The following is a 15,764-nucleotide window of genomic DNA, read 5'->3' as shown; positions in this document are numbered from 1 at the left end:
GCCCTAAAATATGATTAGTAATGCCTAGGTTTCATTCAAGAACTTCTCAGATTTTTTAATATACACGATAGGGCTCCATTGTATATAAACTGTTGCCAGTGGTGGGATCCAGCCAGTTCGCACCTATTCAGGAGAACCGGTTGTGAACTTTCTAAGCAGTTCGGAGAACCGGTTGTTGGAAGAAATCTCCTTTTGTTTTTTCCCCCCACTTCACAGGGCTAATCCTGTAAGGAAAGCAGGAAGGAAACATTCTGGTGTTGCTTCTAGCTTCATCTTTATTGCCCTGCTTACAGAAACTGCCTCTCCGGTTAACCCTGATTACATTGTAACAGCTAAGGCGAAGCACCCATCGTGGGTAAAATGAGAACCCAGATTGTTGGGGGCAATATGCTGACCCTGTAAACCACTTAGAGAGGGCTGTAAAGCACTGTAAAGTGGTCTATAAGTCTGTGTATTGCTATTAACCAAAGACTGTCTCATTTCTTTTGTCTGTTTTTGAAGAATCTATTGCACGTTGCGTCACAGACATTTTCTCTTGCCAAGCGGGGCGGAGATTTGCAAATTCGGCGTGCTAAATTCGCTGCTATTTCCACCGCTAGTGTTGTGCAAGCCCAGGCGAGCCAGAGAGTGCAAGAGCGTTTGTTGGTGTCCATGAGACAGCGGGTGGTGGGCCTCACCGAGGTTACTCATCAGGCCGTTCGACATCAGGCAGTGGGTGATGGAATTGCAGTGAGTCAACTTCTCCTCCCAAAACTGTTTATACAGTTCCTGTATTTCCTTTTCCATGTGCTTGTTAAGCAACGAGTTAGAAAGGGGCTCCTTGTGGAGAGCCAGGCTGTTCTCCCCAACGTCGTCCCCGGGCAATACCTTTAGGACCCTGGGTTTCTGTAACGGGAAGGGAGCATCTAAGGGGAGGTCTGTAGACAAGAACACGGGACCAGACAATTCGTTGTAAGACTGGTACATGATGCAGCCGGAATCACATTGTGTATGGTCAGCGATATGATCTCCTCCGATATGCAGATCGGGATAATTCTGATAAAGACTTTGGCATGACCAAGATCTGTACAAATCCAGCTCTTTCCCACAGTACTGCTCTTGAACTGGTAAGTGCTGAGGAACGGTCAGGGGTATTTTCTGGATTTTGTTCCTTGGGGCATCTTGTCCAGGGATCTGCTGATGACTTTTTGGATCCGTGTTCCCACCACCATGAATCCCCACCACCTTCTCAGTTGCGTCCTGACTGGATTCCGTAGAGAGCTGTTCGTTTTCATCCGTATTGGCCAACTGACTTTGCCAAGTTTCTTCTCCGACAGGTTTCAGCAACTGGCCTTGATGGGAGTCAAAAGGCTCACCTTTATAAGCAAAGATAGTTATGAAGCTTTCTGCCAGCATGGTGGCTCAGAAGACAGACCTTCAAAAAGACTACGCAGAGCAAATGCCTGTAAAAAAAAAAATACATGGAGAAGTTATTTAGAGAAGGAAAGAGAAAACACATCCGGTTGCTTAATTCATTGTACCTCGGTTAAGACAGCAGCGAAATATCCTCAGCCTTCTTTAAACCAAGATCTTCCTGGTTTATTGGATTCCAGAATTCCCACATCAGCATGGTCGGTGTGTAGGAATTCTGTAATTTATAGTCTAAAACATCATTACAGCAATTAAATTTTGGCTCTTCCTTTTCTGCGCTGCCCTTATGCCAAGCAAAACATATTCTATAATCCCATTAATTTGGCAAGCCATTGCAAAACACCAGAAAGATAAGGAGGAACATTAGAGAACCAGGATGCTCTAAGTGATCCCCCCCCCCAAAAAAAAACATTTAGAGAGCTACTCGGTGGCTTCAGAAACACTAAAAATGATTTATAGTTAAGCAAGCAAATGAAAAAGTATCGGTCTGTGGATATTGACTCCTGATTCATCATTGGCTGAGATCATACATTCTAAACTATGAACTATGGTTTGCAGATCATGATGGTTGGATTCAGACAACACGGTATACCCTAAGCAGGAAGGATTTGCTCACAAATTGGATCACAGTTGGTTTAGCTAGATGGGTGAAAACTCTTACAAAGGATGTTTGCTTTGCTTTAGCTCAGTGCATTCTATGAATCCATGTTATGACTTGTAGATTGTATTTTGTCAGGGTAATGATGATTTAATAGCTGACCAGCTGCTGTAAGGCTGTCAACCGAGATGATGACATGAGGATAAGACAGCAGGGTTATTGCCACTTTAAGAATCTGTATATATAAGGGAGGCCATGTGAGAGCATATCTCTCTCTCTCTCTCTCTCTCTCTCTCTCTCTCTCTCCCACCCTCCCTTCTTCCCTCCCTCCCTCCTCCTATATCTCCCTCCTCGCATTCTCTCTCCATTGTGGTTCCTGGTGTGGAGTTGAAGATTGATTGATTGCCTGGTATTTGCCTAACACCTGTATGTACGGTATGTATATATAAGTCTTGTATATAAACCACTGTTTGAAAGACAAAACCTCTATGTACTGTACTTTTGCTCCTGGGTTGACTCAAAATAGTAGTCACGCTATGCGCACTCTGACATATTTTACATATTAGTCTGCCACACAGACACCCATCTGACTGCAGCTTGTTCAAGAAAAGCTGATTAAGGAAGTAATGTTTGATGCAATGTATATGCTGTTTAGCCTCTGATTCATTTTCCTTAGCTGCTATTGCACACATAAATCTTTCTTCTCCTTTTTGAAGGAATTAGAAAGTTGGTACATCAATTTATTTTACCAGCAAAACATACAAGTCAGTCAAATTACAGTTTCTTCTTTAGAAGAGAAAAGTTGAAGCTCAAGGTTGAACTCTTTGCTCCTTGTGCTGTCTCAGCTTGGTTGTTTTCTTACCGACCACGTTTCATTACCAAACTAGGTAATATCATCAATGCTAGAAGGAAGTGGGGAGTTGCTCTCTTTTTATATATTAGTGGTTTGCACTGTCAGAAAACAAAATAGGAAACAAGAAGACCAAAACACTTTCCCACCAACTATCAACACCCAGATAAGGACAGATTAAGACCAAGAGTAATAGTAGACCAGCAAACAAGTAGTAAGAAATACTCCAATCAAGTAACTACTAACTCAGACAAACAAACAGTAAACAACAGCCCAAACAAGGAACTACCAAGAATACTCCCAATGACACTGACAGGACAAGTCATTTGTATATAAAAAGAGAGCAAATCCAACTTCCTTGAGTTGGATCACTGATGATGTTATCCAATTTGGTAATGAAAAATCTGTAAGAAAACAACCAAGCTCAGAGACCACCAAGGACCTCCCAGTTTCTTCTTTGCTTTAATAATTTCCTTCGGGTATTTATGAAAACAGGAGAAATGTGTCATCTCGGTCCAGAATTGTTACGAGGGGCAGCATATACATTTAAGAACTTACTATTTTTAACTCTCACACCTCGTTTATTGTGAGTCTCATTTCTCAAAAAGAAAAAGGCTTAACAGGAGGTTGTGGTTGAGCATATGAGGCTCACCCAAACCATGTCCCACATCGTAAGTGCCTCTCAACCCTGATCAAAATTTTCTCAACTTGTCTTTTCTGCAGGACACACAGAGCAGGCTGAATCTTAGAGTTATTATAAGGCGTGGAGGAGAGTGGGGGAGCAAAATACAGACCCACCAGATGAATTTCCACATTTCTTACAGATGTTTACCTTGGCCCATTCTAGATCTCACCTGAATTATTCTCACAATAGATTTAATAGAATAACAGAATTGGAAGGGAACTTGGAGGTCTTCTAGTCCAGCCCCCCTGCTCAAGCACAATTATACAATTATAATTATACAATTCCAGACAAAAGGCTGTTCAATCTCTTCTTAAAAGCTCACCCAAACCACACTTAGGCCACATCCTAAGTCCCTCTCAATCCTGATCAAAATTTTCTCAACTGGGTGCCTTGTTCTGAAATCACTACAAGTTTACCCAAGTGGTGTAAAGTCCTGCAAGTTAAATAGCCACAATGAATTATTTTTCTAGGCCCAATTTTATACAACAGTCTTTTCTTCCGATTCTGGGTGGCTTAAAATATTTTTTTAAAAAAACACGTAATAAATGTATAAAAAGAACTGTAACATTAATATTTTTTAAGAAACAATCTAATTGGAAAAAGTGCAAAGAAGAGCAAATAAGATGATTAAAAGCCAGGACACTAAAACATATGAAGAACGATTTAAAGTTTGGCTAATCTAGAGAAAAGAAGGACTAAAGGGTGACATGATAGCCGAATTGCAGTGTTTGAGAGGCTGCCACAAAGAGGAGGGGGATCAAATTATTCTCCCAAGCACCAGAGGGCAAGACAAGAAACAATGGATGGAAACTAATCAATGAGAGAAGCAACCTGGAATTAAGGAGAAAGTTCCTAACAGTGAGGACAATTAACCATTGAAACAGCTTGCCTCCAGATGTTGTGGGTGCTGCATCGCTGGAGATTTTTAAGAAGAGACTGGACAGTCACCTGTCTGAAATGGTATAGGATCTCCTATTTGAGCAGGGGGGTAGATTAGAAGACCTCCAAGGTCCCTCTATTCTGATTCTGTTTCTTTTAGAATCTATAAATAAAGGCATAGCTGCCGTAAAAAACAAGTTGGAAAGGTCTCTTGAAGAGGATTGTTTTTGTCACCACCCGAAACATCATCAGGATGGAGGCAGACTAAATTTGGAGGGGAGAATACTGTAGTCCAGAGGGTGGGGACCACTTGTGTGAATATTTCCACCTGTTTCGTTTCAAGATGCAAAGAGTGCAGAGAAGAGCAACCAAGATGATTAGGAGGCTAAAACATATGAAGAACGGTTGCAGGAACTGGGCATGACTAGTTTGATGAAAAGAAGGACTAGGGGAGACATGATAGCAGTCTTCCAATATCTCAGGGGTTGCCACAAAGAAGAGGGAGTCAAACTATTCTCCAAGGCACCTGAGGGTAGAACAAGAAGCAACGGGTGGAAACTTATCAAGGAGAGAAGCAACTTAGAACTGAGGAGAAACTTCCTGACAGTGAGAACAATTAATCAGTGGAACAGCTTGCCTCCAGAAGTTGTGAATGCCCCAACACTGGAAGTCTTTAAGAAGATGTTGGATAACCATTTGTCTGGAACGGTATAGGGTTTCCTGACTAGGCAGGGGGTTGGACTAGAAGATCTCCAAGGTCCCTTCCAACTCTGCTATTGTATTGTATTGTAAGGTGAGTATCCTCTATTACACTGTCTAGTTGGGCAGATTCTGCATAATTTGTTTTAAATTTACCCATAGTCCAAGTGATAAAGCAATACACTGTAGGTCATCACTAAAATATTGCAGGAAATTCTACAGTATTGTCTGATGGCAAAAGGTTTAACGTGTTATCTCTCCACGTTAGTTTACCCCAGGTTAATTATAGGAGACAGGGTGCAGAGGTAGATTTCGTACAATATTAAAATAATATAATCCAAGAAGGTAAAACAGTAGGGGTATGATTTTCAGCTAAGCTTAGATTTATATTTGTCCCCACGCCTTTTTTGCATCCATGTGATGCTGCCTGTATATATTACATTGAAAATATTTTTTTAAAAAAGATTTTAAAACGTTCATTCCAAAAATGTCACTGATACTTGCAAATCCTACCATGAACTACCACACATTAACCAATGGGAACTCAAATTGTCATAGTTTGTAGCCATCGCAAGGTAGCCCCTTCAGCAAAACATATTCCCAATTACATTTTTGTTTGTTTATTTGTATTTATTTCTATGCCTCCCATCTCACTAGAAAGCAATTCTGAGAGGCTTGCAAAAAATGCCCTGGATTATAGTCTTTACATATTTTAAATTACATAAAACGTTAACCTTCCTGTATTTGCAATAAACCTACCTTTGCTGATTACATGCTATGTGGGATCAGAAGGGAAAATGGCCACAAAGATGATTCTTTTCTGCACCTTTTTTCAGAAATTGCCCAGATGTTCTACTCTCTACAAGTCATGCTTGAATCTCTGGGCTTCTGCAATGTTCATGCATTTAACAAGTCACTTCCAGTCAGGGGGGGAGGGAGACCTCTGTGGTCACCCCTCCTGTGATAGTAAATGCAAAAAAAGGATCTGACTTTTAAAATCTTTATTGTGTAACGAGGCAGATAAGTGTTGTTCTCTTGTGACTGGTACAATTTGTGGAACTGCACTGGAAAGAGGAAGTGTGACTTAATTAGGAAAACGAAAATGTAACTTGTTACCAAGCAGAGGTCATATTGTCTTTTCTACAGGACACACAGAGCAGGCTGAATCTTAAGAGTTATTATAAGTTGTGGAGGAGAGTGGGAGGAGCAAAATACAGACCCTCCAGATGAATTTCCACATTTCTTACAGATGTTTACCTTGGCCCATTCTAGATCTCACCTGAATTATTCTCACAATAGATTTAATAGAATAACAGAATTGGAAGGGAACTTGGAGGTCTTCTAGTCCAGCCCCCTGCTCAAGCACAATTATACAATTATAATTATACAATTCCAGACAAAAGGCTGTCCAATCTCTTCTTAAAAGCCTACATGGATGGAGTGCTGATTAATTGTTCTCACTGCCAGGAAATTTCTCTTTATTTCTAGGTTGATTCTCTCCTTGATTAGTTTCCATCTCTTCCTTCTTGTCCTGCCTTCAAAGTGCTTTGGAGAATATAGGTTGACTTAACCTGCTCCTCTCCCCTCAAATATTGAAACACTGCTATCATGTCTCCCCTGGTCCTTCTCTTCACTAGACTAGTCATGCCCAGTTCCTCAACTGTTTATAATATTTTACCTTTGTTGCTCTTCTCTGCGCTCTTTCTGGAGTCTCAACGTATTTTTGTATCATGTTGATTAAAACTGGATGCAGCATTCCAAGTGTGGTTTTACCTGTAGACCATACCACCTTAGTTATAGGTCACTATTTTATTCATCATGGTTTAATACCAGGTTTGCTATAGCAAGCTTGGGGCAAATCATGGTTTCCTAGAGTTACAGGCTTCTATTCTATTCTTCCTTCTCTATTCTATTCTATTCTATTCTATTCTTCTATTCTATTCTATTCTATTCTTCTTTCCTCTATTCTATTCTATTTTTCTTTCCTCTATTCTATTCTTCTTTATTCTATTCTATTCTATTCTACTCTACTCTACTCTACTCTACTCTACTCTACTCTACTCTACTCTACTCTACTCTACTCTACTCTACTCTACTCTACTCTTCTTTCCTCTATTCTATTCTATTGTAGTCTATTCTCTTCGGTCCCAAAGACACGTCTGGCCTCCTCTCCCCTGAATCTCAGATCTTCTGCAACCTCCTGCGTTGTCCAGAACTCCCAGGCAGTCTCGGTGCTGGACTCCAGCTCCTATCATTCCCTTCTTGCTAGCCGGGATGCGTAAGCATCGCAACACCAACCCATCTTAAAGGTCGACAAGAGAGGGAGAAAAAAAAAGTCTATTTCCGTCTGATGACCTTTGCAGGAACACTCGCCGCAGTTCCCCGCCGACCCGCAAGGGGCGCAGAAGAGCAATAACCAGGGAAAGGAGAGACCGGGAACGGGGGGAGGGCTGCTCTTTGAGTGGCAGCGCGAGTGGCCATTCTGAACACCCGAGCCCCCTGGCGGTTGTATTCCCATAGCAACGGCGGGCCCCGGGCGAGCATGGCCGCCCTTCGAGTGTATTACACCAGCGTGACGGGCTCCAGGGAGGTGAGGGGCAGCCTGGGAGGGGGTGGGCGCCCGCGCCCGAGAGCCCCTTACAAGCCGGGCTGCTTGGGAGGGCGAGCCGCCCCGAGCCTTTCTGCAACTCGTCGCCCTCCGGGAGTGCGGACACTACAGGACCCATCATCCCCAGCGCCTTCCTTGTGGCTGAGGTTGCAGGTCCCCTCCCCGTCCAGAGAGGTGTGGACCACAATTCCAGTCATTCTCAGCGCCCTTCGCCTGCCTGGGAACTGCGAGCCCCGCCGGGTGCCCGTGGGATCACAACTCCCATTATTCCCAGCGCCGTCTGGGAGGTCTCAGGACTACAAAACCCAGTGGTTCTCCCGAGGCTCTGGGATCCCAACTCCCGTCGCTCTCCGTTGTGTTGTAACCGCAACCGCAACAATCACAAGTCGCATCACTAAAAGAAAGGGGGGGGGGAGGTAAAATGAGCTCAGTATTAGAAAGGAAGGAAAAGAGAAGGAAGGAAGGAGGAAGGAAAAGGGAAGGAAGGAAGAAAATCACAGATGGGGGAACCCTGCCAAGCCAAGCCAGCATCTCTTTTATGTCTTGGAACTACAAGCTTCAGTACCCTTCCAAAGGCTTGGATCACAGCTCCCATCACTCCCAGCCACCTTAGCATCCTTTGGAATCTCTGGAATACAAGCATCGGTACCCTTCCAAAGGCTTGGATCATAACTCCCATCACTCCCAGCCACCTTAGCATCCTTTGCGTGTCTCTGGAATACAAGCCCCAGTAGCATTCCAGAGACCTCTTGGATCACAGCTCCCATCATCCCCAGCCACCCAAGCATCCATTGTGCGCCTTGGAAATACAAGCCCAAGTACCCTTCCAGAGATTGGGATCCCAATTCCCATCGCCACCCCACCCCCAGCATCTTTCATTGAGTGTTGAAGTACAACCCTTGGACCCCCAACTCCTATCACCTCAGGCTGGAAAGGCTGATCCATCTCTGAGGGGATGGGGGCATCCTGAGTAAGGGGAGAGAGACAGGGAAGTGGATCCCCCAGACAGACTATTTTGAATTCAAAAGATCAATAAAAGGCTTGCAATGAGATCAGTGTTGGGTAAGGGCTCTGAAATGCACAAACTCTGGTCTGCAAGGACGTCTGGAGAAGAGGGGCTCCAGCTCCTTCCCTCTGGGCTTCTTTGGAGCTGCTGAGAATAGAGATGAGACATTCTCGAGCTTTGAATGACAGAGAGCAAACCCCACTCCTTCCTACAGTAGCACTGATCATATTACCTAGTTGGGTAGTCAAATGTCTGCAAGAAAGCAACCGAGCTCAGAAAGACCAAGGACCCCAACAGTTCAACCTAGAGCTACAAATGCACTCTTCCAATGAAGTAATACAATAATACTCATTGGAACCTTCTTGCAAATCCACTGAAATGGAGCAGCCAACACCAGTGCTAGAAGAGACTGTATATAAGACAGCAAACCCCACTCCCTTCTAGCACTGATGCTGTTACCTAGTTGGGTATTGAAATGCCTGCAAGGAGACAAACTCAGAGAGCACCAAGAACTCCAGAGCGTTCAAGCCTCAATTAAAAATATTATCTCCTATTGGTACCTGGATTGACAATTCAATCTATATATCTGATGCATTTCATCTGCCACCTTGTTTCTTAAGGACTCTAGGCAGTTTACAGATTTAAAGAAGTGCAAATTGCGCTATCATGTTTTTCATATAAATATATATTATTTTATAATTTTACACCAGCATCTTCCATCTGCTGGAAGCAAAAATAATTCCTAATACAGGCATTCTATTCAAGGCGCTTTTTTTAACATTCAAAAACTGCCACTTAAAAATAGAAACACACAAACTGTGGCTCAAAATAAATTAGTTTCAGAAAATTCAATAGAAATAGTACTACAAGAAAGCTGTGCCAAGACTAAGACATCAGAAATCTGTAGTTGTCAGAAGTAGTATACAGGGATGGGCAGACTCTTAAAAACAAACCATTTCTGCACAAGTTTAAAAAATACTAATTAGTTGTCTGGATTCTTTCTTTTTCCTGCAGCATAATAAATTAAGTAACTTGTAAGTTTGAATTTACTTTAGGAAATATTATGGGGATTGTAATCCATATGAGGCTTTGTTAATGAATGCACCTTTGTTCTCTATCACCAAACTTTTAATTTAAAAAAGAATCCATTGTGATATAAATAGTGATTTTAACTTGGCAGAGGGCAGGAAGGAGGGAAATGCAAAACTACTAAAATAGGGGTGGGGAATTTGAGTGGGTGGAGGGAGGGAAGCTGTATTGAAGGGCTGTTCTCAAAAACGGGCATGAACCACGAGGAAGCTACATCTTTAGCCCCAGCTAAAGTCACCCACTTTTGAACTAACTCTTTTTGATATGAAGTTAGCTTCCAGCTCTTCTAACTGAAACCCAGAATCGTCCCAAGCGGAGGACTAGGGCAGCCCCATGGTAACACCTGGATTTGAAGTGTTAAGAGATGCTGTCAGATCTGGGACACCCCAAAGTCTCTACCCTCCCTCTTCACCAAAACTGTTGGTATCCTATCTAGGTGAAGCAGAGGCAGTCTGAGGTTCTTCGCATTCTGGATGGGAACCGCATGAAGTACCAGTTGGTGGATGTCTCCCTCAGTGAAAGTTTGCTGCAAGAGATGAGGGACAAAGTTGGCAAGGCTGATGCAGTCCCGCCCCAGATCTTTAACGGAGACGAGTATTGCGGGGTAAGGAAAATCAGACTGGGGGAGGCAACCAAATTACGGATTGGGTTATAAGGGCTGGAAAACAGGTTGGACAGCACCAACGGAAGGTGAATAAAAGCACACTTATTCAAAATGCATTTTGTGTGTGAATATAATGTCTCATTAACCTTCCCTTCCCAAAACAAGAAAAAAAAAAAACCTGGAATTTATTCACTTCCTCCAATTCTTGCTTTTTTTCTTCCCTCATTGGCAGCATCCCCAGCCTATTTCTTCTTCGAACATTGGAATCATCCCCCGTGCAGGTTACCCATTGACTATGCTATTATTTCCAAATGGAAAAAAAGGGGTGGAGGGGAGGAAGGATAGGGAAAATGCAGTGTGTGAACTACATTACATCAATGAGCTCTTATTAAGTCATCCAAAGTGCACAAAGAACCAAACAACATTCCCATTTTTAGGGCTGACCTACAATCAGATTTGCAGAAGGGTAAATTGTCCCTAGACAAGGTCAGTTAGTTTCGTTTTTGATTGGAATATATTCTGGCTTGTATGTAGCGGAAATCACATATGTTACTATCTTCTGGCAAAAGAAAAAGTTTGTCCTACCATAGAGTTTATTTTTCTGCTTTCTCCTTCCAACAATCCAAATTAGCAAATTAAAGTTGATAAAGAGTTCTCAGACCACGGTAACCTACAGTATGGTTTCATTCAATGTAGCATATTCTTTGAATCTCCTTGTTAACAAATTATGGTTTAAGGTGATTTCTGTAGTCAGTGAGTGATTGGCATAATCCAGTAATTTTAGGAATGGAATGGCCATTTGAATCTAGGATAATCAGATTCAGGCTCAGCAGTAACAGCATTCTGAAGAAAAGTGACATCCAGCGGAATGTGACTTTCATCCCAGCGCCCTTCTGCTTTCTTAACTCAAGTTAACTTCTATCTTTTGTATTTGTTTCAGGACTTTGAGATGCTGTATGAAGCAACTGAAAATGAAGAAGTTAAGAAATTCCTTAAGGTAGCCGCTGTAGATAGAATGGGGAAAAGTGCGGCAACAATTTGAAGATGTTCCTTTATATAAGTGTTCAATGCTTAAACCATTTTTTTAAAAAAAAAAAGTTTTGATGAAACAGGAATTTTGTATGCCAAAGAAATTCAGCTCCCTGTGAAAGACATGGGAATTGCAAAAAAGTAATGTCCGCTCTTTCAGCTTTTTCTATAAGGTTTACTTTGAGGATAAGGTAGTAACACCTTTCTCTGACAGTAGAACACAAAAAGTGAGCCATTACTTTGTGGTAGCTGGGTGGACACACAGTTAAACACACCAACTTGAAATCTCTCCTATCAGATAGAAGGATTTTGACTCATTTAAAACGCCAGAGTGAAAGACCAAATGAAATCTATCTTTTGAAGTTGTGACATCGGATACCGTTATTATCTAGATGAATAAAATAATAACGTAAAGTTACTCAGAGCTGTCCTGTTTTCTTTGAGGACATGATTCCTGCAAATGCGTGTGTTGTCTTTAGGTAAAGGTAAGGTAAAGGTTCCCCTCACACATATGTACTAGTCGTTTCTGACTCTAGGGGGTGGTGTTCATCTCCGTTTCAAAGCGCTGTCCAAAGACGTCTCCTGATCATGTGGCTGGCATGACTAAACACCGAAAGCGCACAGGACGCTGTTACCTTCCCACCAAAGGTGGTCCCTATTTTTCTACTTGCATTTTTTATGTGCTTTTGAACTGCTAGCTTGGCAGAAGCTGGGACAAGTAACAGGAGCTCACCCCGTTACGCGGCACTAGGGATTCAAAGCGCCAAACTGCCAATTGACAGGCTCAGCGTCTTAGCCACTGAGCCACCATGTCCTTCCATGTGTTGCCTTTAGGTTGAATCAACCTTTGAACTGATTTAGAAGCAGGGATTTTTTCCCCTCAAAAGTTTTTTTTTTAAAAGACATTTCTGTACTGTAAAATCCAAAAATACTGATAGATTCCCTTTGGTTTTCAGTGGTCCCATTTCTGTTGGCCTTTATAACCTCAGTTGCCTATGAGAAGTTATTGAAGATAAAGAAAATGTTAAAAGTATAAAGAGGATTCCTAGGCACTAAAAAGCTGGCGATCGCCATACCTGAAGCGAAAGCAGCAGTTAAAAAGAACAACGATTGCTTTTAGTGTAAAAGTAGAAAAAAACCTATTATGAAATCGCACATTATTATAACAGAAAACAGCAGATGTGCAGCTTTTTATGACTAGATTTCTGGAATCGGAAGCTGGTACAACATCCTCATTGCCACGATTAAGGTCCGCTCCTTCCGACAAAAATTGAAGACTCACCTGTTCCGATTAGCTGGCCTGGCATAATTTTAAATGTTACAACTATGAACTCCTGGTAGTATACTCTCATCTGGTTATTTTAAGGGTAATGTTTTAATTTTAATTGTTTTTAGGGCTTTTAGACCCATATTTATTCTTCTGTACAGTACTCTTAATTTTAACCTCCTCCACATATATACGTATATTTATAGTTATATTTATATTTGTATTTTATCTGTTATTTGTTGTGTGGACTGTACACCGCCCCGAGTCCCTTTTTGGGAGAGGGGGCGGTTTAGAAATGCGAAGAATAAATAAAATAAATAAATAAGGTCAACGTAACAGACAAAATGACAATCTATTCAAAAATCTGTGATTCCTATCACATACTTTAAAAAAAAAGATTTCTGATTGAACTTTCCTCATTCAGAGCCCACGGCCATCATGAAATAGGGAAAAGAAAAGTTTCAAAGGAGCTGTGAACTGCTATCATTTAGGAAAAGAAACAGGACTGCCAGCCAAAGAGACTCAAGCACGGTGGGATTATGAGATAAAAACTGAAGTTATGAATGGATGCCGAGGTCTGATAGACCAGAAGGTGGGTGATCAAAGGCCCCAAGAGGAACTAGCAGAATCCCAGCAACAACAGACCTCTAGTGCTATTCACAGAGTTGCAAAATGCCCAAAGGGGCAAGGAGTCCTGGTGGCGCAATGGTTAGCATGCAGAATTACAGGCAAAACTCTGCCCACAGCCTGGAATTCGATCCTTGTGGGATCAAGGTTGACTCAGCCTTCCATCTTTCCGAGGTCGGTAAACGGAGGATGAGCCAGATTGTTTGGGGGGCAACATGCAAATAATGCTGCTATACTGTAAACTGCGTAGAGTGCGCTGTGAAGCACTATGGCAGGGGTGTCCAAACTTGGCAACTTTAAGACTTGTGGACTTCAACTCCCAGAATTCCCCAGCCAGCAGAGCTGGCTGGGGAATTCTGGGAGTTGAAGTCCACAAGTCTTAAAGTTGCCAAGTTTGGACACCCCTGCACTATGGGGTGGCATGTAACCCTCACGCTAGTGCTAATTACCACGTCGCAGGCCAAGCAATGGCACTAGTTCGGGTTAGCGGCAGACAAAACAAAAGGACAACTGCTAACGATAAACTTAAAAGTTCTCAAGTTATGCTGGCTGGGGAATTCTGGGAGTTGAAGTCCACAAGTCTTAAAGTTGCCAAGTTTGGACACCCCTGCACTATGGGGTGGCATGTAACCCTCACGCTAGTGCTAATTACCACATCGCAGGCCAAGCAATGGCACTAGTTCAGGTTAGCGGCAGACAAAACAAAAGGACAACTGCTAACGATAATAGGGCTCCTGGGAATGGCAATCAAGCCAAAACCACCAGGCTCACTGAGCAGGCCTGTGTAAGAGGAAAAGTGCAGGCCGTAGGGATGTGGGCAACTATGGCAACTTTAACACCTGTGGACTTCAGGTCCCCAAATTCCTAGAAGTTGGAGTCCACAGGTCGTAAAGTTGCCAGAGTTGCCCATCCTTGTTGCCGAATATAAAAATTACACAATAAAAGATATAGCCGTAGAGGATATCATACAAGTAATGACTTACAGGGTTAGTATAATAATAAGAGACTGCTTATAAGAAATTAAGAATATAACAAATGCGAGTTACAATATACTCCTGTTCGGAACACACCTGTTCCGACTGGCTGGTTTGGCATAATTTTAACGTCTACCTCCTGGCATACACATTCTTACTGGTTTTTAGAGGGATACTGTTTTAAATTTAACTGGATATTTTAAACTTGTGTATTGATTTATTTATTAGCTGTACAGTTTGGCATATTTTACCCTCCTCTTATACATGTATTTATATAGTTATTTCTATGTTTTAATCTGTTGTATTTTAATACGGACTGTACACCGCCCCGAGTCCCTTTCGGGAGAGGGGGCGGTATATAAACGCTAATAATAAATAAATAAATAAATAAATAAATAAATAAATAAATACTCATTTAATGCAAAAATTAATGAGATTTGAGCACAGGATTACTCCAACAGGAATAGGAAATTAAACAATAGACTATTAAGAGATAAGGTGGTTATCTAACATAGGTTTTCCAATAGCAATGAATTAGGAAGGTATATATAGATCAATATATTTGAGTGAAAAACTTTGGGGAATCGTCTTCGGCCACTGGATACAGGATTTGTCCTGTCTTGAGTTTCTTACCATCAACATCCATCTCAAACCTGCATGGTATTCTTTCTCCAATCTCAGCCCAAGAGCCAGGAACAACTAGGAATGATCATTGGTGCAAAAGCGTATAGTATGAACTAAGAAGAGATGGTCCTCTTTTTTTCCTTTTGGAATCCAGAACTGGTAAAACCAGACATTCTACATTAGCATTTCTCAACCTTGGCAACTTTAAGATGGGTGGACTTCAACTCCCAGAATTTTCCAGCCAGCCATGATGTCGAATTCTGGGAGCTGAAATCTGCCCATCTTAAAAGTTGGCAAGGCTGAGAAATATTGCTCTACATACTACCTATTTCCAAAGAAAAACACCATGCTAAACATTTTTTTCCTAAAACAACACAAAAGAGAAGCAATTAATTTGACTCTCAAAGACCTCATGAAAGCTAACACAGATAAAATAATGCAGACATTATAAACTTAGCCAATTTCTGCAGAACTTAAATTCTGGAGGGACCATGTCAACTGACATGTTGATTTGTGTATTTATCTGCATGTATTATTAAGTGGGGAAGGGAATATTTGGATGGAGTCATCTACATTAACTTTGGTCCTCCACATGGGCTAAGAATACAACATCCATGAGATAAAAAGGCAACATACATCTATCTATCTGTCAAGTTCTTGATATTCCCCAAGCTTGATGATATCTGCATATGATTTGTTATGATTTGACTAAATAATATCATGGATGCTCCTTTTTTATATAGTTTGCCTTGCCGGGTGTGGCTGGAGGTGTGGTTTTTTCCTTGCTACTTCCTTGATCAGGGTGATATTTTCTG

At 41.8% G+C, this 15,764-nt stretch overlaps 2 protein-coding genes across 2 annotated transcripts; one reads left to right on the top strand and one right to left on the bottom strand.

The window, feature by feature from the left end:
• Positions 1 to 205: 205 nt before the first annotated feature.
• On the bottom strand, positions 206 to 6,047 carry LOC309397904 (TLR adapter interacting with SLC15A4 on the lysosome-like). Its single transcript, XM_081964332.1, has 2 exons — positions 5,881 to 6,047; positions 206 to 1,442 (listed from the first exon to the last, which is right to left on the bottom strand). Exon 2 carries the CDS (start codon positions 1,393 to 1,395, stop codon positions 520 to 522), a length of 876 nt encoding a protein of 291 aa, XP_081820458.1. The 5' UTR covers positions 1,396 to 1,442; positions 5,881 to 6,047; the 3' UTR covers positions 206 to 519.
• Positions 6,048 to 7,653: 1,606 nt separating this feature from the next.
• LOC309397909 (SH3 domain-binding glutamic acid-rich-like protein 3) lies at positions 7,654 to 11,826 on the top strand. Its single transcript, XM_081964345.1, has 3 exons — positions 7,654 to 7,711; positions 10,261 to 10,428; positions 11,369 to 11,826. The coding sequence occupies exons 1-3, from the start codon at positions 7,664 to 7,666 to the stop codon at positions 11,468 to 11,470; spliced, it is 318 nt and encodes a 105-aa protein (XP_081820471.1). The 5' UTR covers positions 7,654 to 7,663; the 3' UTR covers positions 11,471 to 11,826.
• The last annotated feature ends 3,938 nt before the right edge of the window (positions 11,827 to 15,764 follow it).

The sequence above is a fragment of the Natrix helvetica genome, assembly GCF_964273705.1.
Source record: "Natrix helvetica genome assembly, chromosome: 11".
Classification (NCBI taxonomy): domain Eukaryota; kingdom Metazoa; phylum Chordata; class Lepidosauria; order Squamata; family Natricidae; genus Natrix; species Natrix helvetica.
Note: the sequence above shows the minus strand (reverse complement) of the source record. Positions and strands in the feature narration are given on the sequence as shown.

Bases quoted from the DNA above. Each gene is read 5' to 3' on its own strand.
- LOC309397904 (XM_081964332.1), bottom strand. From the start codon at position 1,395: ATGCTGGCAGAAAGCTTCATAACTATCTTTGCTTATAAAGGTGAGCCT.
- LOC309397909 (XM_081964345.1), top strand. From the start codon at position 7,664: ATGGCCGCCCTTCGAGTGTATTACACCAGCGTGACGGGCTCCAGGGAG. The intron at 7,712-10,260 runs GTGAGGGGCAGC...TATCCTATCTAG, and splicing joins GCGTGACGGGCTCCAGGGAG to GTGAAGCAGAGGCAGTCTGA. The intron at 10,429-11,368 runs GTAAGGAAAATC...TATTTGTTTCAG, and splicing joins ACGGAGACGAGTATTGCGGG to GACTTTGAGATGCTGTATGA.